The sequence below is a fragment of the Enhydra lutris genome, unplaced genomic scaffold (genome assembly GCF_002288905.1).
Source record: "Enhydra lutris kenyoni isolate GAN:26980312 unplaced genomic scaffold, ASM228890v2 scaffoldscaffold85, whole genome shotgun sequence".
Lineage (NCBI taxonomy): Eukaryota > Metazoa > Chordata > Mammalia > Carnivora > Mustelidae > Enhydra > Enhydra lutris.
This window is the reverse complement of record NW_019154169.1, coordinates 8,264,443-8,289,861: the sequence shown is the minus strand read 5'-3', so window position 1 is coordinate 8,289,861 and position 25,419 is coordinate 8,264,443. Positions and strand designations below refer to the sequence as shown.

Sequence of the window (25,419 nt, the reverse complement as noted above, 5' to 3'; positions counted from 1 at the left end):
GACACAGGCTTGCCCATACAGAAGGAAGACCATGTGAAGACACAGGGAGAAGAAACAACCCTGCTGACACATTCATGTTGGACATTGAGCCTGTACAAATACGAGGAATCACCTTTCTGTTGTTGAAGCCACCACCCTGTGGTACTTTGTCACGGCAGTCCTTGCAATCAAATACAGTGAATCAAACACAAGGAATGAGGTAGTGATCTACACTATAACTGGGATGAACCTTGAAAAACATTCAGCTAAGTGAAAACAAACAAACAAACAAACATAACATAACATAACGTAACCCAGTCACAAAAGACCACACACGTTCTATGATCACATTCAGATGAAATTCCAGAATAGGGAAATTCAGAGATGAAAGTAGATTAGTGGTTGCTTATGGCTTCAAGGACTTGGGGGTGGGGGGTGGTCTTTTTTTAATTGAGTTGTGCTTACGTGTAAAATTGCTGTTAACATTCCTGAACAAGTTTCCTGTAGGTATATATTTCTAATTCTCTCGCACAGATGCCCAAGAGTGAAATTACTAGATCATAGTATAGATCTGTGTTTAATTTTACAAGAAATGCCAAATTGTTTTATATAGTAGTTGTGCCAGCTTATACTCTCAGAAGTGATAAGTGACAGTTCCAGTTTCTCCACAGCCTTGTTAACATTTGACATCGTCTGTCTTTCACATTTTAATCATTCTGGTAGATTCGTTGTACTTACTATTGTGATTGCTTTGTGTTTTTCTTGGTGACTTGAGGGCTCATGATAATACCATTCTTACAAATGGGTAATCCCCAAATGCTTTTAGACCCTGGCTAGAAGTCAGTCAGTTGCTCTTCTTGAGCTGCTGGTTAAGTGCACACCCTAACTACCTCTCTCTTTGGGCAGTCACACTCCAGGACACTGTACATGCACCCTAATTGCCCCAGCACCAGGTACCAACCAGGGACAGCCCCTCTTCCCCAGAGCCTGCTGAAATTATTCAAAGTCACAGTCCTAAGCCTGCTTACCTTTCTTTGCCTCTTTCATTTCTTCCCACAGAAAAAGCAATAAAAGTGCTTGCCCACTGTTCTCTTCTCTCCTGTGGCCTTGTGTGTGACACTGGCACTTCCCCAGAGTGACCCCATGTGGCATGCTGTGTTCTCCCCTGGGAACTGTGAGTATAATAAATTGTAAAATTCTCCACTCACTCTCTCTTGATCTGCATCGCCATAGCTTACCCAAAGTAATATGGTTTAAATACTCATGATGTGAACTTTTTTCTTTTTCTTTTGGTGTTTTTTTGGCCATTTGTCTATCTTCTGTGAATTGTCTGTTCATATCTTTTGCCCATTTTTTGGTTTTGATTTTCATCCTATTAAGTTGTTTGAGTTCTTTAAATATGCTAAAGAGAAGCCCTTTTTGGTTGTATGTATTATAAATATTTTGTGTTAGCCCATAACTTAATTTTTGCTGTCCTAATGGTATCTTTTGATGCTAAATTTTTCATTTTTGGGAAGTTCAATTGATATATATATATTTTAAGTTAGGGCTTTTTGCTTGCTCCAAGGTCGTAAGGATATTCTACCATATTTAATTTTAGAAACTTCATAGTTCTTTTATGTCTTTGATTCACCTCAATTTAATTTGGGGGGATGGAGTTAGATATAGGTTGAGGTTAATTTTCCCAAGTTTATCCCATTGTTTCAGCACCATTTTTTGAAAGCTCTGTCCTTTCTTGCATTGAACTGCCTTGGAGTTTTTAAGGACAATTAAATGACTATATGAATATAGGTCTATTTCTCGATCCTCTATTTTGTTCCGCTTATCAATTTATCATTATACCAATACCACATTGCCTTGATTTTAGCTTCAGAGTAAATTAGCTTGAATTCCGGTAGTATAAATCCCCCAGCTTTGTTCTCTTTTAATATACCCTGAAGTATTCTAAGTCCTTTGCATGTCCACATGTTTATAATCAACCGAGCAATTTCTGAAGTGCCTGTTGGGATTTCAGTTCACTTCCATTAAACATACAGTTCAATTTGAGGAAGATGGATTTCTAAACTCAGCCATGATTATGGCACATCTTTCCATTTATTTAGGCATTCTCTAGCTTTTCACAGCAAAATTGTGTAATTTTCAGGTGTGTGTTTTGTTAAATTTATTCCTAGTATTTTATGTTCTCTAAAAATGGAACTTTTCTCTTTTAAATTTCATTTTCATTTCTCTGCTGTAATATAAAAATTCAAATTGGAGGCATATATCATCCTTGAAACTATAAATCTTTCCCACAAAGAAAACTCCAGGTTCAGATGACTTTAATGTCAACTGGACCCAAGATTTAAGAAAGAAATAATACGACACCAATATCCCTTTCAGAAAATAGAGAAAGAAGGAACATTACCCATTTCAACTTAACACTGATACTAAAATCTGAGAAAGATATTATGAGGAAAAAAATCATAGACCAAAATCAGTAATAAGCATAGACACAGGGGCACCTGGGTGGCTCAGTGGGTTAAAGCCTCTGCCTTTGGCTCGGGTCATGATCCCAGGGTCCTGGGACTGAGCCCTGAATGGGGATCCCTGCTCGGTGGGGAGCCTGCTTCCTCCTCTTTCTCTGCCTGCCTCTCTGCCTACTTTTTGTGATCTCTGTCAAATAAATAAATAAATAAAAATCTTTAAGCATACACATAAAAATCTCCAAACCTTCCCTCCACCACAAACCCACAATTAGCAAATGGAATTCAGCAGTATATATAAAGGATAATACATCATGACCAGGTGGGGCCTAACCTAGGATTCAAGGCTGGTATGACATTCTAAAATTAATCAAAATAATTCAGTATCTTAAGAAACCAAAAGATCGTGTCAGTAGTTGCTTTTTATGTATTTGGCAAAACTCGATACAATTCATGAGGACTCTCGATAAGCTACGAATGAAACAAAACTCTCCCAGTTTGAGAAGGGATGTGTACGAAAATGAACATCTAACAGACACCTTGTGATAAAATATTCATTGGTTTTTCCCTACGGTCAGAAACAAGGTGCTTCCATTCAACACTGTCCTGTTACGTGTATACGTATAGTGTAGAGCAAAACAAAAGCATGCCCATCGCACCCTCACCGCGTATTTCCAGTCTACTCCAAGAGTCAACTACTTCCCATCCTCTTGTTTTGAAATTCACTTCCATATTTCCAAAGTCTATGCTTTTGTTAATCAGTTTTAGGTATTAGCTGCTACTGAGTGGGAAAGATGAGGGTTTAATGTGTCTGAACAACCCATTCTCTTTTCTTTCTCTCATGCTGCTCAATTTCCTGATAGAATCCTTCAGTTGCCTGCCTGGGGCTCTCACTTAGGCTTCTTTGGCACACGCGCCCTCTCTCATCCCTGCTTCAGGCCTGCCAGCCCAGGGACCCAAGGTCCAGCCTTTCCTGGAGTAAACCTCCAGCCAGGCTGGAGAAGGGGCTTGGAGCCTGGAATAACAACAGTTCATTCCTTCACTGCAGGTCAGGTTCAAGTCCCACTTAGTGTATGAATTCTGATTTTTGTGTAGCCGTTCTGGTAGTCCACGTTTCCAGCCCTCCCCTTCAGAATGGGGCACCTGTGATCTCTCAAGTGTGAGAATCTGTTTGGGCTCCCCTGTAGCTCAGGCTCAGTTGGGCTGATGAGCAGTTATCAGCCTCTCCCCAAAACTGTGTTGCTCCTATGTCCTCTCTTCTCCTGTGTCCTTGTGAATGTCCATCTTGCTTTCTTGTCTCCTTACTCTTATTTTAGCGAGTTCCGGGGGGGAAAAAAGGGTAACGTCTCCACTCAATCTGTCATGCTCCTCGGCAGAAGAATCACCCCCATCTCAAGGACTTGTGACTACTGTTTTTCCTTATATTTTCTTCCCAGCTCACCTTCAAATATATAGTGACATTCATGTATTTGTTCAAGAAATATTAAGTGAAAGTCTACCATGTGTAGGCACTGGGACTTGAATTGTGATCAGGTCACAATCCCTCGCCATAGGAGGTTCCAGTTCGGAGGAGGGACAGGCAAGCACGTGAGAAAGCCTAAGGGGGTGTAAGTGCCAAGCAGAGCAGGTACATGGGGCCAGTGGAACACAGATGGGTTCCTTCCCAACTTGGGGCATTAGGGAAGGCTGCCCAGAGGGAGAGCCCTCGAGAATGGGCATTGGCCCAACCAAACACATTCGTGCCCCAAAAAGACCACATGGAGGAGAGCCAGAGACAGTCACAAAACCCAGCCATCCCACTTCCTCTCCACAACCCTCATCCCTACTCTTGGGGACTCTGCGGGGCAATCTCCTCATCCTTGATACTCCCTCTGAGTGTGAGGAAGGCAGGAATCACCAAAGACACAAATGGTCTTCTACCTATGCTAGGAAATGTGGGTGGTGAAATGTGTGGGGGCTTTATTTTGTGGTCAAGGGCCAGTCTGTGATTCGATTTCCACTCTTTTCCCCAAATTTCTAAAGTCATCTGATTTGAATTCTTTGCTTCTCTCTCAAACTGTAACCCAGGCCTGTACCTCACCCATTCATCTGTCAGGAGAGCTGGAGGGACAGAATATCCTATTCATGGCCCAGTTTTCTCCAAAGGAGTGAAACTTAGGAAGAAATTGAACAGATTTAATCTTGTATATTTATTGAGTAAACCAATCCTGGGTAAAGAAAAAAGAACACTAGGTTTGGGGACAGAAGTTGGGAGGTGAGAGAAGTCCCCTCCTCTCCCCTCCCCTTCCCCCACAGGGATGGGTCACTTATAAAACTCATGCTCCTGCTCATCCTTCTTGATGACGGTCTTGTACGCTTTCTCGAAGTCCTTTGCCAGAACAATGTAGCGGTTCTCACGGACTGCCAACATTCCACTCTGTTGAGGGATGACAGTTAAAATCTATTCCCCAGCCCTAGTGATGGTGGGGGAAGAGACCAGGCCCCAAGCCCCAGGGAGACAACGTGGGACACGAGGATGGCGGCAGAGTGGTCTCAAAAAGGAAGGGTCTTCATACACCCCTCCCTCCAAAAGAGAAACCCTCACTCACCTCCTGACAGATGGAGTTGATATCAGCTCCCGAAATCTTATCTGGTCGGGCCACATCTGTGGCAGGTGAGTTAAGGAAACCATTCCCTGCACGAGAGGGTAAGTGCCTGGAACCAGAAGTCATCCTCAAGCTGTCTTTGTCACCACCCCCATCGTTGGACCCTGGTGTCCCGCCCTGCACAAGGTGGGTCTCGGTGAAGGCAGAAGTGGTGATGAAGATCCAGTCCCCACTCCCAACTGGGACCCTCCCCTCCCTTCTAGAGCAGGATACAATCTTCCAAGTCAACCTCCTCAGAGAGATTCATCTTGCTGGTGATAGTGGAGAAAATCAATCTCTTCTGGCGGCGGTCAGGGAGTGGAAATTCGATTTTACGGTCAAGGCGTCCTGGCCGCAGCAGGGCAGGATCCAGAGTATCTGCTCTGTTTGTGGCCATGATCACCTGGCATTGGGGACAGGCCAGCTCAGACCTCTGTGCCCCCCCACACCCTTCTTCCTGTCATGATACCTGCCCCCATACATGCCAGCCTCCACTTTTCCCTAATTCCCATACCACACCTCCCCCTGTCCACCCTGAACCCCGAACCTTGACGTTAACGTTCTGGTCAAATCCGTCCATTTGATTCAGCAGCTCCAGCAGGATTCTCTGAACCTCCCTGTCAGCTAGAGAGCGCAACACAGTCAGTCCTAGGCATCCCGTTCAAGCCTGCCCAAGACCCCAGGCCCTGCTGAGGCATCACTCACCCCCCGTCTGGGCGTCAAATCTCTTGGTGGCAATGGCATCGATCTCATCGATGAAGATGATGGCAGGTGCGTTCTCCTTGGCCAGGCGGAACACGTCCCGGACCATACGAGGGCCCTCGCCCAGGTACTTCTGTACAAACTCTGAGCCCACGACCCGGATAAATGCAGCTGATGGCGGGATGACAAGGGTTAAATGAGGAAGGGCCTCCCACGGGGCCGTGCTGCTTTACTGAAACTGAGAATCCCCTGAAGACATCCCTTTCTTTGACACCCACTCCAAGTAACCCAGCCATTCTCTCATTCCCTGGGGCTGCGTCCCAGATCCTGCTGGGAGAACCAGCCATCTGCCTGCTCCCCACAGCAACCCAGCAGCCCAAATCACGAATCCTACCGCAGATGTGTCGTTTTTGGCACAACATTTAAATACCAGGACATCATCAAAAAAAAAAAAAAAAAAAAATGCATCTGTGCTTCAAAAGCCCATATGGAGGAAAACAGAGACATCTGTGGAATCTAAGACAGAAAAAACAAACCCCTGGATCTCCACATGTTGAAAAAATCAGTAAGAGAAAACAGAGATCTGTGGGGCGCCTGGGTGGCTCGGTTGTTAGGCGTCTGCCTTTGGCTCACGTCATGATCCCAGGCTCATGGGATCGGGCCCCACATCAGGCTCCCTGATCAGGGGAGCCTGCATCTCCCTCTCCCACTCCCCCTGCTTGTGTTCCCGCTCTTGCGTCTCTCTCTCTCTCTGTCAAATAAATAGAATCTTTACAAAAAAAAAAAAAAAAAAAAAAAAAAGGAGATGCTGTCCATACACTACAGTATCATACCACCTCACTGAGAGCTTGGAGTTCCGTTTGGTATGGAAAAGGACCCACTTTTGAATATCATGCAAGAATCCGGGACCCCAAGCACATATTCTAATTAACCAGCAAGTGGCAATGTGGCTGAAGACAGGCTTGTTCTGGGCCTCTCCTTTTGAACTTATTTCTTAAAGTCTAACTTACTTGTTAACGATAGATGTGGCTCTGCGAGGCATGGATCAACCCCCAGAACCCTCCTTTCAGCCACCGCAGGGAAGGGAGCCACACTGTCCACGATGCAGCCCTGTGGGTCTTCTGTCCTAACCTGGAGCCGTGCACTTGGCTGGCCTGCCCTGCCATGCCCTAACATCCAGCATCCACAGCTGGCTCAAGGTGTCCCTCCTCTGCGATACCTTCATTACGTGCGGGCTTGCTCAATGGCAAACCTCAGGGTATCTAAACACATCCCAGGATCTGCTTCCGCCACACATTTCTGTGGCTGCTCTGCAGGTGTCCATGCTGTTAACTGTGAAATCCCAACTTCTGAGCTCCCTGTATCTGACTCGGGTCTTGGTCTGTCTGCCTTCCCCACACTCAGTTGCTGCAGCGCCCCGTCCCCCTGCCTCCCCTTCCCCATCCTCCCAATCTCTTGTACTGTGTTTCAGTGAAAATCTCCCGGTCACTGAATTATAGCGCGTCCCACATTCACTCCATCTTCCCCTGACACCAGTCCTGTGAAGGTCACCATTACCCACCCCCCCCATGACCCAAGGGAGGAAATGGAAGTTGCTCCTGACCCCTCCCACTTGCCAACCCCTTCTAGTCAGTCAGTAAATCCGGTCACTTCTGCCCCTTGATTCTACCTTCTCTCCAACCACCTCCAAGGCCTTTGCCCAAGGCTACAATAGTCCTCCCAATCACTCCAAAGTCTTCTGATTGGCTGTCAGATTTCTCCTCCCTCCAGTTCACTTCCAGCTGCCAGGATCATCTTTCAAAAAGCTAATCTGATCATACCACTTCTCTAATGGGGTGGCCACTGGCTACATGTGGCTGCTGGGGAAATGGAAATGTGGCTGGTCCAAAATGAGACAGGCTGTCACTGTGAAATACTCATTGGACTTCCAGAGACTTAGCATAAACAAGTGTAAAATATCTTCATAGATGTCCACATAAAGAAAACAGGGTACATACATACAGTGGAATATTATTTGGCCTTAAAAAGGAATTCTGTTTTGACACCTGCTCCAGCATGGATGAGCCCTGAAGATAAGAGGTTAAGTGAAAAAGCCCGTCACGAAAAGACGAACGTTGTACGATTCATCTACTTCTATGAGATACTCCTATATGACAGCCAAATTTATCGCCGCTGGATGCAGAATAGAGGTCTTCAGGTTTGGGGGCGAAGGGGTCTGGAGAAACACGGAGTTAGCTTCTAATGGATACAAGTTTCAGTCTGGGACGACAAACAAGTTCTGGAAATGGGACAGTGGTAGAGGTTGTGCAGCACTGTGAATGTTTTTAATACCACTGAATTGTAGACTTAAAAATTGGTTAGGGGCACCTGGGTGGCTCAGTTGGTTAAGCAACTGCCTTCAGCTCAGGTCATGATCCTGGAGTCCCAGGATGGAGTCCCACATCAGGCTACCTGCTGGGCTGGGAGTCTGCTTCTCCCTCTGATCTCTCCCCTCTCAGGGTCTCTCTCTCTCAAATGAATAAATAAAACCTTTTTTTTTTTTAAAGATTTTATTTATTTATTTGAGAAAGAGACAATCAGAGAGAGAGCATGAGCGAGGAGAAGGTCAGAGGGAGAAGCAGACTCCCCGTGGAGCTGGGAGCCCGATGCGGGACTCGACCCAGGAACTCCGGGATCATGACCTGAGCCGAAGGCAGTCGTCCAACCAACTGAGCCACCCAGGCGTCCCGAATAAATAAAACCTTTAAAAAAATTGGCTAAAATGGTAATTTTTGTTACATATATTTTATTAAAGAAAGTAATAGGAAAAAAATCTCAAATTTTCTATCTGCTACCTGTTCAAATAATGGTATTTTGAGGATACGTGTTAGATAAGATTTAATAGGTTCACCTATTTCTTCTAACTTATTTTTTTAAATGGGTACTTAAAATTTTTAAATTCTAGATGCAGCTTGCGTCGTATTTCTATTGACCCCTGCCTGTCTAAAGCCACCCCGCTCTCAGGACAATGTGCAAAATCTGAGATTCGTGCTGATACTATATTTACAAACTTTCTGAGTTCCCCAGTCTCACCGCTGGGGTCCTGCCAAGCACAGCCCTCTTTCAGCCAGGCCCCCAACATTGGCTGACCAAGTACCACAGTGAGATTACTGGGCAGGCGCTGGAAACATGGGAAAGAACCAATGTACAAGGTCCTGCCCTTGTGGAGTTTAGTCATGGTCTACTCACGACTCACTAAATAAAAGTTCTTTCCCACCCCAGGCCTTTGCATATACTACTCTGGGATGCTCCCTCCCAGCTGCGTGCCCAACAAATCACTCTTGCCTCGCTTCCTCTGGGAAGCCCCACCTGAGATGCACAGGCAGAATGGACCTACTCGCCCCCCCTGTAAGGGCAATCCCATTTCTCTCCCTGCTTCTCCAGGCATCTGCTGCTCGGCAGACTGCTCCCACTCAACCTCCCCTGTAACTGTGAGCCCCTCGTTCACTCCTTTCGAGTGTAGGGCCTCCCTATTATTCCTGGGACACTAAGCACGTTCCAGCCTCCCCCAGACATCCTCAGGACTCACTCTTGCACGTATTTTAGGTCTTTATGTAAACGTTGCTTCATAAACGTCTTCCAAGACCACCCCCCAGTTCTGCCACGCAAAGTGGCAGCCATACTATTCTCTATCCCCTGGTCCTGCTTCCTCTCATCACACATTCGGCGCCATGTGATCCCTAATCTGTTCACCTGTTTATCTGTTCAAGCACATCCCCAACTAAGACATCACCTCCACAAAGACAGAAAACTTCGTTCTGTTCACTGCCACGTCTCTGGCACCTAGAACACGGCTTGGCACACATCAGGTATTCAATAAATAGTAACTGAATTCTAAGTGTTTCTTTTTCTTTTTCCCCAGTCACACTGGGAGATTCTCCACCACAGGGGACACGTCTGAGCTCAGCTCAGGGCCTGGGAGAGCAGAAGTCCCAGGAACCTCTAAGCAAATGAATGTTCGTGACAATGGCTGACATTTCTTGTCCACTCTCTACGTGCCAGGTATGGTTCTAGCTTTATATTGATTTAATCCTCTGAGTATTCCAGACAGATAGGAAACAGGAGTCAGAGAGAGACTAACTTACTGAGTAGTGACATACATGAGCTTACATAAATGGTTGTAGGGGAGGCAGATCTCAAACCCACTCAGCCTGGCCCAGAAAACCCACTGCTTAACCACTGCCTCCTACTGCCCCCCAGCTCGCATGTTAGGATTTTAAGATGTGCTGAGCTGATCCTCAGGCTTTACAAACAGTAATATAGCGACCTTCAGACATTTTTGTCCGGAACCTATGATAAGAAATACATAAGAATTACGTGTATAAGAAAAAGAGGGTGCCTGGGTGGCTCAGTGGCTTAAGCCTCTGCCTTCGGCTCAGGTCATGATCTCAGGGTGCTGGGATCAAGCCCACATCGGGCTCTCTGCTCAGCAGGGAGCCTGCTTCCCCCTCTCTCTCTGCCTGCTCTCTGTCTGCTTGTGATCTCTCTGTCAAATAAATAAATAAAATCTTAAAAAAAAAAAAAAAAAAGAAAAAGAATCCATACATAAACAACCACAAGCGTGTGTGTGTGCAACAGGTTTCGACAAAGTCATATGAGCTCCTACTATGTGGGATGGACTCTGATGTTTCCGGTTTCATTTTCTTAAATGCTGGTTGCAACCCATGAATTTTGAACTCACGGTTACTGATGGGTGACAACCCACTGAGAGGCAAGTCTTCTGTGAGACGAGGGAACTGAAGCACGAGGCAGTGAAGCCACCTCCCCAAGACGGCACAGCCAGTAAGAGTCACCCTGGGGCTTTGACCCCACAGCCCCCGTTCTTAATCACCACACCTCGTCACTTCCTGGGGAACAGGAGAAAGCAGGGGGCGAGGTCCCGAGCCCAGAAGGCCAGAGCTCCAGGGAGCGGCTCACCTGTCGTGTGATGAGCCACGGCTTTTGCCAACATGGTCTTCCCGCAGCCGGGTGGGCCATACATGAGGACACCTCGGGGAGGGTCGATGCCGATCTGAAACGTGGAGGTAAGGGAGGATGAGCCAGGGAGTCCCACTGCCAACTCGAGGCCCAGGGCGGGGGGGGCCCTCCCAGCCCCTCACCTGCTTATAGAGCTCGAAGTGTGTAAGCGGGAGCTCCACGGCCTCCCGCACCTCCTGCTTCTGGATGTCCATGCCCCCGATGTCTGCATACATCACGTCTGGCTTCTGGTCTGGTGGGAGAGCAGAGCGGGGGCTCCCAGCCTGGCCTCAAGATCCCCTCAGGCCCACCGGCCCCAGGCTCCCCCTCCCACCTGAGGTGAGCATCATGATGCTGCTGTCGGCCTCAGGCGGCAGCACGTCCACCAGGGCGTTGCTGTGTTTGTGGAGGGCCACCGAGGCGTTCGGCTTGAGCAGCTCCCGGTCAATGGTGCTCAGGATTCGCACGTAGTAGTTGGAGCCTTTGGGAGACGGGGCGGGGGTGGGGTGGGGCGCAAGTCAGAAGTGCCAGAACCTCAGAACCATCTCCTTCCCCGAACCCTGCAGTCGTAGTAGCCACTAGGCCACTGGTATATTTCACTCAGACCCAGAATGGCCCTCCTGGCCTCTAGTCTTGCATTCCCCTGGCCATCCCCACATTTATGATGACAGTTTCCTTGTCCATCTTCAGCTCCAATAGTCTCGCGAGCTCCAGTCCTAGCTGAACAGCAGCCTCTTGGACTGCATCCCCCAGCATGTCCCCAGGGTCTCCCTCACTCACTGGGTTCCAATATGGTCTCAGTATCTTCTCTCAAACTGTGCTGCTCCTCCTGGGTCCCCATCTCAGGGAGGCCCGTGGTCCCTAGTCACCAGCCAGAGTCCCAAGCCTCATTCTGGACCTTTCTCCCCGGCCCTCCAGAGCCCATCAGTCCCTACGCAATTTCCCTCAGCCTCCTGAATGTCTCCAACCAACCTCCTCTCCTTCCTCACAGAAGCCCCCTGATTCAGCCTTCTGCTCCCACCTAAGTCTCCACACCAGACTCCTCCCTGCTTGCCCAGCCCCCATTGACCTTCTGCTCTTATGGCAGTGATACACACCTCTGTCCAGCATCAGTCTCTCTCCTGACCTTCAGACCTGGCTGTCTAGCAGCCTCACAGACCCCTCCCTGTGAAGTCCAAAACTGCCCACACTGCCTCCCTCCAAACCTACTTTTCTGCCCATGTCAGCATCTCAGGGACAGCCCCATTGTCCCCCTAAGTCCTACAGGTCCAAGACATACGCCTCATTCCAGGTTACCTCCCTCCCTTCACCACCTCACCTCCAGCCCAACAGTCCAATTCCAGGCTCAGTTATACACCTTTCCCCACCCTTCCAGAACATGCTTGGTCCACAGGAGTAGAGGCCAAAAGCAGGAAATGACAGATAACACACAGAGATAACACCCATCATGAGGGCAGGGCCTGAGCCCGTGTTAACAACAGCAGCTACCACATACTGAGTCCTACCAGAGCCCAATCCCTTCACACTTCACCCATGGTTTCAAATTGCAAGTCCCAACTCAGTAACTGTCACATGAAATCAATTTAGAGGATCACATCCCGAACAGTTTAAGACAAAACCAGACTAGAATGGAACAGGAAACATCAGAGTATGTGACACACAGTAAGGCTAAATATCATTTGATGAGACTTCCAGCATGTATACGTATGCCACTGACCCTTGAAGACTGCAGGGGTTAGCAGCGGAGAACCCCCCAGGCAATTGAAAATCCATACATAACTTTACTCCCTCAAAACTCAACTACTAATAGCCGTTGACCAGAAGCCTTACCAATACCATAAACAGTCAATTAACACGTGTTTTGTATGTTTTATCTATTACGTACTATATCCTTACGGTAAAGTAAGGCAGAAAAAAATGTTACTGAGTGATTCGTAAGAAAATACGTTTACAGTACTGTACAGTATTTATCCAAAAATCCATGTGTAAGACCCACACAGTTCAAACCTGTGCTGTTCAAAGGTCAGCTGTACATGTGGGTATATACATATACACGAACACACACAAAACATACACACACGTAGCGAGAGAATGTGAAATATACGTCTACTCTTATATCAAAGTTAGAAAAACACCATTACGTTGCTTTGCCTTGTTCGCTCTTCTAAGACTCCAGCACACTTCCTGGTCCGTGACCAGAAAGAGTTAACCGACACTGAACGAACAGATGAGCGAATGAGGTGCTCCCACCCACCCACCCGCCTGTGCACCTGTGGTGGAGCCCACAATGGCTGTGTTCTGATCCACAGCCTCCAGAAACTGCCCGATGACCAGTGGGATGCTCTGGATCCGCTTCACCTCTTCCTGGGCGTGGAGGAATTCTTTCTTCAAATTCTTCTGCTCATCCTTGATGTACTCCTCCTGCACCTCGAGGAACTCCAGCTCTTGCTGCAGCTTCTGTGAATGGAGAGGGGTAAGGCAGACGGCTGGCTCTGGCCCAGCTGAGCCAGGCGGGAGTGGAAGGTATGGCGTGCTGGGCCCTGTGCAGGGTCCAGACTGGGGGTGACGGTACCTTGTAGCGGCTGTACAGGTCCTCCAGGTCCTCGGGCTCAGGCCCCAGGAAGGAAAGGCCAGTCTGGGGCCGTGACACAGACAGTGCTGGGATCTCATCCTAGAACGAGAGAGAAAACTCAGGCTGGAAGAGCATCTCCTCGTGAAAGGATCTAGAGCATCCTCCCCACTCCGCCATGAACCACCTGAGGCTCCTGACATCATTCAGCCCCTCTAAATAGACCCTACAAGCCTCTCAGCCCCCTAAATGGGCTCCTGATGTTACCCATTCCCAGGGTCACCTGACTCTCAACGAGGGCCTAAAGGTCACATCAACTCCTTTTAGGACTCCAAGGCCTCTTAACCCCTCAACAAGTTCCTAGTATCATACGGCTATCTCATTCGAGGCTGTTAAAAGTCACCTTCGGACATTCCAACAATACCCAGTTTTCCCCCAAACATCCCTCATGTCACAAAACCCAAACTCACATGAGGTCCTTATGTCGTCCAGTTCCCTACGTCGGCCGCAAACATCACGCGGCCAGACCACTGATATTACGCAGCCCCCCAACACCAGCCAAGCCCCGAACGTCAGTCAGCTCCCCCGCCCACATTGAGACATCATTCGGCCCACCGCCAAGGCCCTATCACTCACACCCCAACACATCCGCAGCCCCGCCGGGCCACCGATGTCACTAAGCACTCCTGGATAGCCCCCGAAATCATTCCGTGCCAAAGAATCCGGAACGTCACTCATTCCTGCAGCCGCGCGTTCTGAGCCTTACTGCCCTCCTAACATCATTCAGCCACCGACCGAGCCAGGCCTCGGGGCGGCACAGAGCTCTCCACCGCGGCCTCCAGAACCAGCCAGACCTGGGCCGGAATTCCCGCAGCCACTCAGCACCCCACTCAGGTGGGCCTCGCCCTCTCCCCGCGAGCCTGGCCCCACCGGACCTGAGCTTTCTCCACCAAGATGCCTATTTCCTCCATAGTGACCAAGCCGGCCCCTGTGTGTCCCAGCCAGATCTAGTCACCGCTTCCGCCGACGCTGCCGGAAGACCAGGGCCTCAGTGGGTTCTGGGAAACGTAGTTTAAAATGTCGCTAGAGCAGGCTGGGTTGGGCCGCAAAGGATGGAGGGAAGGGAAGCCTTCGTCCTCGACTCCGCCCCCAAGACTCGCCAACGCGCCCTCCTTACCCGGGCTTGGGATAGTGCGCTTGCGCAGTAGTGCGTGGAGGCAGGGCCTCGAAAGACGTCTGCGCCGGTTTTTTCTAACCTGCAGGAGGCTCTGCCTCGTTGCTTTTTCAATTGAGGAACTCGCAGATCTGTCAGGGAGAGCTTGGTGGCCAAGTGCTGGTGGCTCTCCAGTCCCATTTACTGGCGGGGCTGGAGATGCTCTGGGCGAGGTTGCCTAGAGGGGTTCCTTTAGGAGATATAAATGTGGGCTGCGTCCGAGGATTACCCGCCGCGTGGGGGCAGGAAGCACCGGGCGCCACCCTGGAGGTTGATGTGCTGTGGGCCAGGGGCTAATGCTGGAGAAAGAATTCTTGAGACGTTTTTGGTGGAAGAAGGTGCTTTATTATAGTAGGGGGACAGGACCCGTGGGCAGGAAAAGCTGCACTTGTGTTTGTGGGGAGTGACGGATTAAATACCTTCTAGTTTGGGGTGGGGGCGGGCTAAGGATAGAGTAAGTCTCTAAGGACTTTGGAAGTAAAGATTTCAGGACCTTGAGGGGCTAGCTGCTGCTAAGATAAGATTATTTACTAATACCTAGTAAAACATCAGTCTTGAGGCTCTTCAGATGTGTATCAGTGGGCCCTATGCTCAGAAGGTCATTGCACATACATCTTGGGGAGTGGTTATAGCGATCAGAAAAAGTGACACTAACAGGAGCAAAACTATGGTGGTAAAGCAATAGAGAGCTTGAGAGGAATTCCACCCTGAGAATTCAAGACTCAGCAAAGTGTGGCCTTAGGTGTCTTTTTCTCCCATCAAGGGTGAGAAGCCCCAAGCCTATGTTATAGATTAGCAGTGAATCAGGTAGAAACACCGTCAGGGCTGGAGAAATGAGGCAGCCGTGCCAGGCGTTGGGTTGAGAGGGAGACCCGCGGACCTATCCACCCCAGGCCCTGCCTAAGTCATAGGTACCTCAACTCACTGAATCTTGACAGTATCTTCCCTTTGACAGAGAAGGGAACAGGCTCAGAGCTTTGAAGCTACTTGTCTGTCACAACACTCAGAGCGTGGAGCCCCAGATCCGTCTGTCCCCACGGCCCAGGCAGGCCTCTGGTCCCGGAGATACACGGCTCAGTGTTTGATAAGTAAACATTTTATTGAAGTATAAATACAGAGAAGTCTACACATCATTAGTGTGCCATTCAATGGCTTTACACAAAGTGAACACACCAGTATAACCAATACCCAGATCAAGATGCCAAACATTAGGTGCCCCCAGGTGCCCCCCACAGGCTCTTTTCCTGCCACGCCATCGCCTCTGAATGTTTTTCCTTTTCTGACCTCTGGCCGCCTGGATTACTTTTGTCTGTTTCCATTCATGCGGCACGTACTGTGTATTTGGCTTCTTTTTTTTTTTTTTTTAACCTAAGTCACGTTTGTGACGTCCAAATTGCACAGAGGAATAGTTCCTTCATTTTCATTTCTGTCTGCTTTCTATTGTGTGAATATGCCTCAAACTGAATATTTTCCTGCTTGGGGTTATTCGCATGCTGTGAACATTCTCGTCCATTTCTAACATAGACATTTGGGTATATCCCAAGGAGTAGAATTGCTGGTCAAACGGCAGTTGTGTGTTTGGTTTTAGTAGAAGACACTGTCAGACTCTACTAACTTGCACTCCCACCACTTGTGCACTCACTTGATACTCTCTTTCAATTTTTTTTTTTCCATTCTGGTGGGTGTGCTGAGGGTTGTCACACCAGACACCGTTTGTGCACTTTCCGCTGGCACTTTCCAAACTCAGAATCCTTACAACGCCCTCAGAGGTGGATTTGCTATTCCTCATTTTACAGATGAGGCAAGAGGCTCAAACAGGGGAAAGTCACTTCCACGAAGTCACAGAGAGAATTAGTAGCACTTGCTCGGTGCCAGCCCTGTGCTAGGGGGACCCAGAAATCAATCAGATCTGGCCCCTGTCTTTTTTCTTTCAAGTCCCAGGACTTTTATTTCCATTTAAAAAAATGGAAACAACGATGACAACTAATCTTCTGTTCTTTCTCTGCAGTGACAACCCTTAGTTTTGTCTTCCATATTTCCGTCTCCTCCAAAAGGTATCCCAATTTCTGCTTGAGTCTTAGAATCTATCTTCAAACAAGCACTCATCATCTCCGTCCTTGCCTCTTGTTCCCTAGCTTCCCAGTTTCCAGACTTCAGACTCAAACCTATGTGAGAGCCTTGCCTTTACTCCCCCAAGTCCTGTCAAACCATCACCGAGCTCTCTCTGCCATCTTTGGCAATGATAAGTCAATGAATCCCTTTGGAGTTTTATGGATAATAATTATAAGTAACTATTTCCTGAACACAGACTGGGTGCCAGGCTCTTCGCTAAAACATTTTATTGTATTATCTCATTCAATCCTCACAACCTTATGAAGAAGGTAGTAAAAGTAACCAACATTTATACAGACTCTTTACTTTTACTACCTGTTTCATAAGGTTGGAGGATTGAATGAGATAACACAATAAAGTGTTTTATACACATCATCTGATTTAATGTCCTATTAAAGTGGGATTTGAAATGGAAACTGTTGTCTTACTTCCTACTTCCTCATTTCTGATACAAGATACCAGACTCAGGGAGGTGAAGTCACTTGGCCAAGGTCACACAGCATGGAAATAGTACAGCTGGTCTTCAAATCAGAACCTGGGCTCTTAACCTGACATGATAGTTATTTGGATTTGCAGATGATCTTCAACAAGCAAGGTAGTCATTCTCAAGCAGGAGGAAATCACATCCTTTAGGGAGTAAAGCTAGACCCACCTTTACCTTATTTTAACATTATGACCTTTCCTCCCATCTTCCAGTGAAGAACCACCCATCTAGATCATTTAACAGATGGGTAAACTAGAACGAGGATCAGGTCAACTGACTAAAATTTCTTCCTCCTGGGTCAAGTCCAGGGCTTTCTTCCTCTAAACTACACTGCCTTCTGACACAGGTCCTGGACAGCTCTTGTGTTTAGTGAGGGCATTCCCAGATCTGGGTCTTCAGAGCCCTGCGTGAGGCTGGGTGCTGGGTGCATACCAGCAGACAGGTAAGTAAAGACAGCAGGGCTGGCAGAGAACCTCTTCCTCATCTATAGAGGTCAACTGAACTCCAGTCATGACAGCCGTGCCAAAATGTGGGCCCACGGTTGCCAGATCTGATGTTTCAAGAAAGTCAAGAATGGAAATTTTCAAGTGAAATCTTCTAATTTTTAAATCTTGACAATAACTTCAAACACTTAAAAACATCACGCCACAGGGTGCCTGAGTGGCTTGGTCAGGTAAGTGGCCAGCTCTTGATCTCAGCTCAGGTCTTGATCTCAGGGTTGTGGGTTCAAGCCCCACGTTCAAGCCCACGTTGGGCTCCATGCTGGCTCTGGAGCCTACTTAAAACAAAACAACCACACACCATGCAGGTCAAAGTGGGCTTCATACAACAGATAGATGATCCCTGGTCTAGGTTCATCCGGTCCCCAGCATTGCCATCAAAGGCCCAGGAATGAAAGGTTTTATTTAGTCCCAGGGTGGAAGTGGAGGGAGGGTCAGAAACATTGAGAAGGCAGCAAGAATAGGAGGTAAAGGATGAATAAGGATGAAACTCAGGGAAAAGCAAGTGTAAATCTCTAGCAATAGCTGATTTGTTAAATAAACTGACCATCTTTTGTTATGGACTCGGTTTTTTAAAAGTGGGGTAGAATATTTAACGGTATACCGTGTGGTCACAAAATATGTAATACCTAAAAGAAAAAAAGAGATGACAAAACAATAAGTATAAACCCTTTAAAAATCTTCCTATATGGGGACACCGTGGTCGCTCAATTGTTAAGTGTCTGCCTTCGGCTCAGGTTATGATCCCAGGGTCCAGAGATTGAGACCCATGTCAGGCTCCCTGCTCAGAGGGAAACCTGCTTCTCCTTCCCCCACTCCCCCCTGCTTGTGTCCCCCCTCTCGCTGTCTTTCTCCCCCTGTCAATTAAAGAAAATCTTTTTTTAAAAGTACATACCTTAATTTAAAAATACTTTATCGCTGAAAAATGTTAACAATCATCTGAGCTTTCAGTTAGTCATAACCTTTTTTGCTGGTGGAGGGTCTTGCCTTGACGTTGAGGGCTGCAGACTGATCAGCATGGTGATTGCTAAAGGTTGGGGTAGCATGGCAATTTAAAAAATAAGACAGCATTGGGACACCTGGGTGGCTCTGTTGGTTAAGCCACTGCCTTCAGCTTGCGTCATAATCCCAGGGTCCTGGGATCCCCACATCGGGTTCCTTGCTCAGCGGGGAGCCTGCTTCTCTCTCTGCTTCTGCCTGCCTCTCTGCCTGCTTGTGCTCTCTCACTCTCTGACAAATAAATAAATAAAATATTTTTAAAAATTAATTAATTAATTAATTAAAATAAGACAGCATTGAAGTTTGCTGCATCCATTGACTCTTTCAGGAACAGTTTCTCTGTAGCATGTCAGGCTGTTCGATAACATTCACCTGCTATAGAACTTTCAAAACTGAAGTCAGTCCTCCCAAATTCTGCTGCTGCTTTATCAACTATGTTTATGTAATATCCTAAATCCTGTCATTTCAACAATCTGCACACCATCTTCACCAAGAATAGGTTCCATCACAAGACACCATTTTCTTTGCTCATTTCCAAGAATCAGCTCCTCATCTGTAAAACTTTGATCATGAGATCGCAGCAATCCAGTCCCGTTCTCAGGATCCACTTCTAATTTCAGTTCTCTTGCTATTTCCAGAACATCTGCGGTGACTTCCCCCACTGCAGTCTTGGATTTCTCAAACTCATCTATAAAGATTGGAATCAACTTCTTGCAAACTTCTGTTCATGTTGCTATTTTTACTTCTCCCCAGGAATCACAGATGTTCCTGATGGCATCTAGAATGATGAATCCTTTCCAGAAAGTTTTCAGCTTGCAACACTAGCCTTATGAAATGTTTTTCTTAAATAACAAGACTTGAAAGACAAATGACTCCCGATCCATGAGCTGCAGAATGGATGTGGTGTCAGCAAGTACAAAAACAACATAAATCCCACTGTCCGTCTCCTTCAGAGCTCTTGGGAAACCAGATGCATAGTCTGTAAGCAGTGGTGTTTGGAAAGGTATCTTCTTCTCCTCCTCCTCCTCCCCCTTCTCCTCCTCCTCCTCCTTCTCCTCCTAATCCTTCTTTTTTTTGGCTGAGCAGCAGGTCTCAGCAGTGGGCTTAAACCATTCTGCAGACCTTGCTGTAAACAGATGTGCGGCCATCTGGGGTTGGCTGTTCCAGGTACAGAGCACAGGCAGAGTAAGATGGGGCATAACTCGTCCCGGCCTTGGGATCTTCAGAATGGTCCGGGAGCACCGGCTTCCACCGAAGTCACCAGCTGCATTCCCCCTACCCGGAGAGTCAGCCAGCCTGTCCTTCGAAGCTTGAAAGCCAGGCATCGACTTCACCTTCCTCCAATAAAAGGCTGTCTTTGTCTGTATTGGAATTCGTTTGTGATAGCCACTTTTGTTAATGGTTTTTGCTAGATCTGGGTAATTGACGGCGGCTTCTATACCAGCCCCTGCTGGTTCACCTTGCACTTCTACGTCATGGAGATGGCTTCTTTCCTTGAACCTCAGGAGTGTCGCGGCTGGTGCGACAAATCGACCAGGGTCGAGAGGGTAAGAGGATGCTGAAAAGAAATTAAGAAACAAAGAGATGGGGGCAGGAGGAGCACCAAGGAGGATGTCCAATAGCGCCTCTCGAATTTCTTCCCATATACTCATAGTTCCTTCAGGGTAGGCAGAGGGGCCTTGGAGTTTAAGCTGATTTTTAATTTCTTGCCCTACCTTTTGCCATGCATCTAAACTTACAGTTCCTTCCTTTGGGAACCATGGACATAACTCTGACAGTGTCAAAGAACTGCTGCAAGGTTCGTTTAGTAACCTTGGACCCTGCTTTTTCATTAGGGCCTGCAATGCTGTCATAAAGAAGGTTTGTTCCACTGACTGACCTTGCCCCATGTTATTTTACTCTTGTTGTGGCCCTGAAAAATGGGGCTCCTCTTACCTGGATTTGGTAACTACTTACCTATCAGCGCGCACCTCCTGAATGTGCTCAGGTCCCTGTTCGGGCGCCACTTGTCGCGGCCGGCCACGACACAGGAGCCAGTCTCTGCTGGCGTCCAACTTCTGTAGTTGCCTTACCTCTCAGCCTTCATGGAACTGAAGAGTCCTGAGGCCTTGCTCTGGATTAGGCTTTGACTTAAGGGACTTCCTCCATATCAGCAATAAGGCTGTTTTGCTTTCTTAGAATTCATCTGTTCACTGGAGTAGCGCTTTTAATTTTCCTCAAGAACTTTTCCTTTGCGCTTACAACTTGGCTAACTGTTTGGCTCAAGAGACAGAGCTTTCGGCTTATGTTGGTTTTCGACATGCCTTCCTCACTAAGCTTAATTATATCTTGCTTTTCATTTAAAGTGAGAGATGCGGGACTCTTCACTTGAACACCTAGAGGCCATTGTAGGATGGGTCACTGTTCTGTGTGGGCAGGGTTCGTGGTGACCCCAGACAATTTTATTTATTTTTATTATTTTTTAAAGATTTTAAGTATATATTTGACAGAGAGATAGCATAAGTAGGCAGAGCAGCAGGCAGAAGGAGAGGGAGAAGCAGGCCCACTGCTGAGCAGGGAGCCCAATGCAGGGCTTGATCCCAGAATCCTGGGATCATGACCTGAGCCAAAGGCTGCTGCTTAACCCACTGAGCTACGCAGGTGCCCCGAAACAATTTTAAGAGTAACATCAAAGGTCACTGATCAGAGATCACCATAACAGATCTACTAATGAAAAATTTTTAGGGGCACCTGGGTGGCTCAATGGGTTAAAGCCTCTGCCTTCGGCTCAGGTCATGATCTCAGGATCCTGAGAGCAAGCCCCGCATCGGACTCTCCGCTCAGCAAGGAGTCTGCTTCCCCCTCTCTCTCTGCCTGCCTCTCTGCCTACTTGTGATCTCTGTCTCTCTGCCAAATAAATAAATAAAATCTTTTTAAAAAAAGAAAAATTTTAAAATATTGTAAGGATTACCCAAATATGACACAGAAACATGAAATGAGCAAGTGTTTTGGGGAAACAGTGGCAATAGATTTGTTCAGTGCAGGGTTGCCCCAAACCTTCAACCTGTAAAATCACAGTATTTGCAAAGCACAATAAAACAAATGCAATAAAACAGGGTATGCCCTTGCCTATTTCATTTTTTTCTAGCTATTTAAAATAGTACCTCAGGACGCCTGGGAGGCTCAGTCAGTTAAGCATCTGCCTTCGGCTCAGGTCATGATCTCAGGGTTCTGGGTTCCAGTCTCACATCCAGCTCTCTGCTCAAGTGGGGAGCCTGCTTCTCCCTCTCCCTCTGCTGCTCCACCTGCTTGTGCTCTCTCTCTCTGTCAAATAAATAAATAAAATCTTTTAAAAAGAATAAAAATAAAACAGTATCTATAAAAACAGGGGGTGCCTGGGTGGCTCAGTGGGTTAAAGCCTCTGCCTTCTGCTCAGGTCATGATCCTAGGGTCCTGGGATCGAGCCCCACATCAGGCTCTCTGCTCAGCGGGGAGCCTGCTTCTCCTTCTCTGCCTGTCTCTCTGCCTACTTTGTGATCTCTCTCTGTCAAATAAATAAATAAAATAAAATAAACAGGTATAATTGATATATAATAAATTGCATGTATTTAAAGTATACAACTTACTAAGTTTGGGTACATGTACACACACACGGAACCATCTTTAGAATCAAGATGATGAACCAATCTATTACCTTCAAAAGTTCTTTCAGGTCCTTTTCTCTACTCTTCTTGCCTCCATACTGGAGAACTCTAATTTTTTGGCATTTTTTAGAATTTTGTGTAAATGGAATCAGACAGCACATACTCTTTCATTCCATATAAATATCCCGAGAGTTATGCATGTCACTGTGTGTGTCACAGTTCGTTCCTTTGCACTGCTGAGTACCCACGGTATTGAGTATCAGCCTTTGGCTATTACAAGTGCCATTGCTATGAATGTACAAGCTGGACATGTCCTTTTATTTCTCTTGGATAAACACCGAGGAGTGGAGTGACTGGGTCCTAGGGTAGGTGTATGTTTAACATTAAAAAAAAAAAAAACAACAACAACAACAAACCACCACACCGATCCCCAGCGTGGTTTTACCGTTTCACATCCCTGTCAGTGATACGGGAGTTCCAACTACTCCATAGTCTCACCAAATGCTCCTGGACTTTGAAATCGGTTTTTCCATTTCAGACATTCTAATAGGTGTGATTTTAGCTTGAATTTACCTAATGACTAATCGTGTTGACCCTTTTATCACATGCTTATTTAACACCCACATATTTTCTTGGGTGGGGTGTCTGTTTAAATCTTTTGCCCATTTTTCATTGTGTTGCTTTCTCATTATTGAGTTTCAACAGTTATTTATTTATCCTGGTGTCTCAATCTGCTTGGGCCACCATAACAAAATATTGAGCAGCCCAAGCAAAAGGAATCTATTTCTCACAGTTCTGAAGGCTGGGAAGTTCAAGATCAAGGTGCTGGCTGTTTGCGGTCTTGATGAGGGCTCTCTTCCTAGCTGATAGATGGTTGCCTTTTCACTGTGTCCTCACATAATGGAGAAAGAGAGCTCTGACATCTTTTCCTCTTGTAATAAGGATAAAGTGTCTATAGGATCAGGACCCCATGCTTTAGCAGCTCATGAAACCTCTACCACCTTCTCACAGGCCCTATCTCACCGATTCAGTAACAGTGGGAGTTAGGGTACCAACCTATGAATTTTGAGGGAACACATTCAGTCCATAAAACTTATACTAGTCCTCACTCAGATATGTTATTTAGAAATGCCTTTCTAATATGTGGCTTGCCTTTTCATTCTCTTAATGGCTGGTGTCTTTTAAGAGGATAAATTCTTAATTTTAAGTCAGATTTATCAATTTTTTAAGAAATGGATCACTCTGTCAGTGTTGTTATCTAAAAAATCTTTGAATAATGGAAATTCACATCTTATTTTAAAAGTTTTGTCATTTCATATTTTACATTTAGATCTATAATTCATTTTGAAGTTTGGGGGGTTTTGTTTGTTTTCTGTTGTGGGTTTTTTTTTTGTGTATGGTACAAAGTATTGATCAAAGTTTATCTTAAAAAAAAAAAAAGAAAAAGTTCATCTTTTTTTGCCTATGGATACCCAGTTTTTCCAGCACCATTTTTGAAAACACTATCTTTCCCACTGAATTGTCTTGCAGCTTTGTCAAAACTCAATTTACTATGCATATATGGACCTATTTCTTTCCCTGAGAAGACATGATGTTGAGTAAAGATGCCTGTGAGACATACCAGTGGAAATATCCCATAGTCAGATGGGTATATGGGACTGTCAGATTCCATTTATACGACATACTTGAAAAAGACAAAACTATAGGAATGTAGAACAGATAGATTGGTGGTTGCCAGGGGCTAGGGGGAGAGGAAAGGTGTGACAGAAAAGATAGCACTAGGGAGGGTTTAGGATGATGGAACAATTCTGCACCCTGATTGTGGTAGTGGTAACATAAATCCACACATCAATTGTACTGTGTGTTGATTTAAAAAATAAAATAGGCAAATGACTCTCTGGCTTGCAGAAGTAGTGCCAATGGCGGCATCATTTTCTGAGATTCAGAACAAGGAAAGGAGCTGAGGTAGGTGGTGGGAGACAATGAGATTTGGGATATACTGAGTTTGAGGTAGACTTTGAGACATTCAGTAGGTATCAAGTAGGCAGTGAGACACACTGTCTGGAACTCAAAAGAAGAGCTGTGTCTGTTCTTAAAATTTCCAAATTCCTCACTTGGTATAAAATCATGTTTTTCAGGGTGGCTGGGTGGCTCAGTCAGTTAAGTGTCTGCCTTTGGCTCAGGTCATGATCTCAGGGTCCTGGGATCAAGCCCCACATCAGGCTCCCATAGGGAGCCTGCTTCTCCCCCTCCCTCTGCTTGCTGCTCCTCCTGCTTGTTCTCTCTCTCTCTCTCTCTGTCAAATAAATAAATAAAATCTTAAGAAAAAAAAGAATCATGCTTTTCTTCTCAACTTCTACATGAGTTATCAAGAGTCACTATTTCATGTTCCCTATCACTGGTGTTTACATTGGCCTGGCAGGGGCCAACTTAATCCTTTCATCTCAACCATAACATGATGGTAAATAATGAATTTTGGTAACTTCTGCTTGTGTGCATGGGGTGGCGGGGTGTCTTGTTTACAATATAACAAAGGCAGGGGCATCTGGGTGGCTCAGTTGGCTGGACATCTGCCTTCAGCTCAGCACATGATCCTGGAATCCTGGAATCAAGCTCCACATTGGGATCCCCACTCAGCAGGGAGTTTGCTTCTCCCTCTGCTCCTCACCCTACTCATGTGTGCACTCTCTCTATCTCAAATAAATAAATAAAACTTTTTTAAAAAAGCAATATAACAAAGACAGAAGGTCACTTAGAACCAACATGGGGCATGAGTCACCGTGAGTCAGTGGTATCTGAAGCCAAGAAAGGGTTTGAGAAGGCTTAGAAAGACTGTAGAATGTCAGAAGAGGCTTGAAAATGAGAAGTGACAGAGGATAAGGAGCTTGAAAGTTGCAACTGGAGGTGTTGGTGGGAGACCAGGGGTGTGTGGGGTGGGTGCATTCGTGTGTGTGTGTGTGTGTGTGTGTGTGTGTGTGTGTGTGTGGTGTGGACGTCAGTATGTGATGCCAGAAAAGCCAATGGAAGGAGAACATTAAAAAAGAAGTGTTTATTCTCTGAGACCAGGAAATGTTCTCAGGTCTTAATTACAAGGGGTTATTGGCAGCCTTGGTTCGCTTCAACTCAGACCAGTGGCGGGGTAGAAGCTAGACTACAG

The 25,419-nt window shown here is 46.5% G+C and overlaps 1 protein-coding gene across 3 annotated transcripts; it reads right to left on the bottom strand.

Annotated features, from left to right (window-relative positions):
* Nucleotides 1–4,611: 4,611 nt before the first annotated feature.
* LOC111161514 (proteasome 26S subunit, ATPase 4) lies at nt 4,612–14,348 on the bottom strand. 3 transcript variants are annotated; one of them, XM_022525228.1, is made up of 12 exons: nt 14,267–14,347; nt 13,335–13,433; nt 13,033–13,219; nt 11,097–11,243; nt 10,906–11,015; nt 10,724–10,817; nt 5,771–5,938; nt 5,613–5,689; nt 5,300–5,468; nt 5,030–5,085; nt 4,741–4,857; nt 4,612–4,695 (listed from the first exon to the last, which is right to left on the bottom strand). In XM_022525228.1, exons 1-11 carry the CDS (start codon nt 14,300–14,302, stop codon nt 4,744–4,746), a joined length of 1,257 nt encoding a protein of 418 aa, XP_022380936.1. In that variant the 5' UTR covers nt 14,303–14,347; the 3' UTR covers nt 4,612–4,695; nt 4,741–4,743. The 3 variants fall into 3 exon arrangements, with proteins under 3 accessions (XP_022380936.1, XP_022380935.1, XP_022380937.1); XM_022525227.1 differs by having other exon boundaries at nt 4,612–4,857; nt 14,267–14,348; XM_022525229.1 differs by having other exon boundaries at nt 4,612–4,857; nt 13,033–13,126.
* Nucleotides 14,349–25,419: the final 11,071 nt, after the last annotated feature.

Bases quoted from the DNA above. Each gene is read 5' to 3' on its own strand.
- LOC111161514 (XM_022525227.1), bottom strand. From the start codon at position 14,302: ATGGAGGAAATAGGCATCTTGGTGGAGAAAGCTCAG. The intron at 13,220-13,334 runs GTACCGTCACCC...CTCCATTCACAG, and splicing joins ACCTGTACAGCCGCTACAAG to AAGCTGCAGCAAGAGCTGGA. The intron at 5,469-5,612 runs GTTCGGGGTTCA...CCCCAATGCCAG, and splicing joins ACCAGAACGTTAACGTCAAG to GTGATCATGGCCACAAACAG.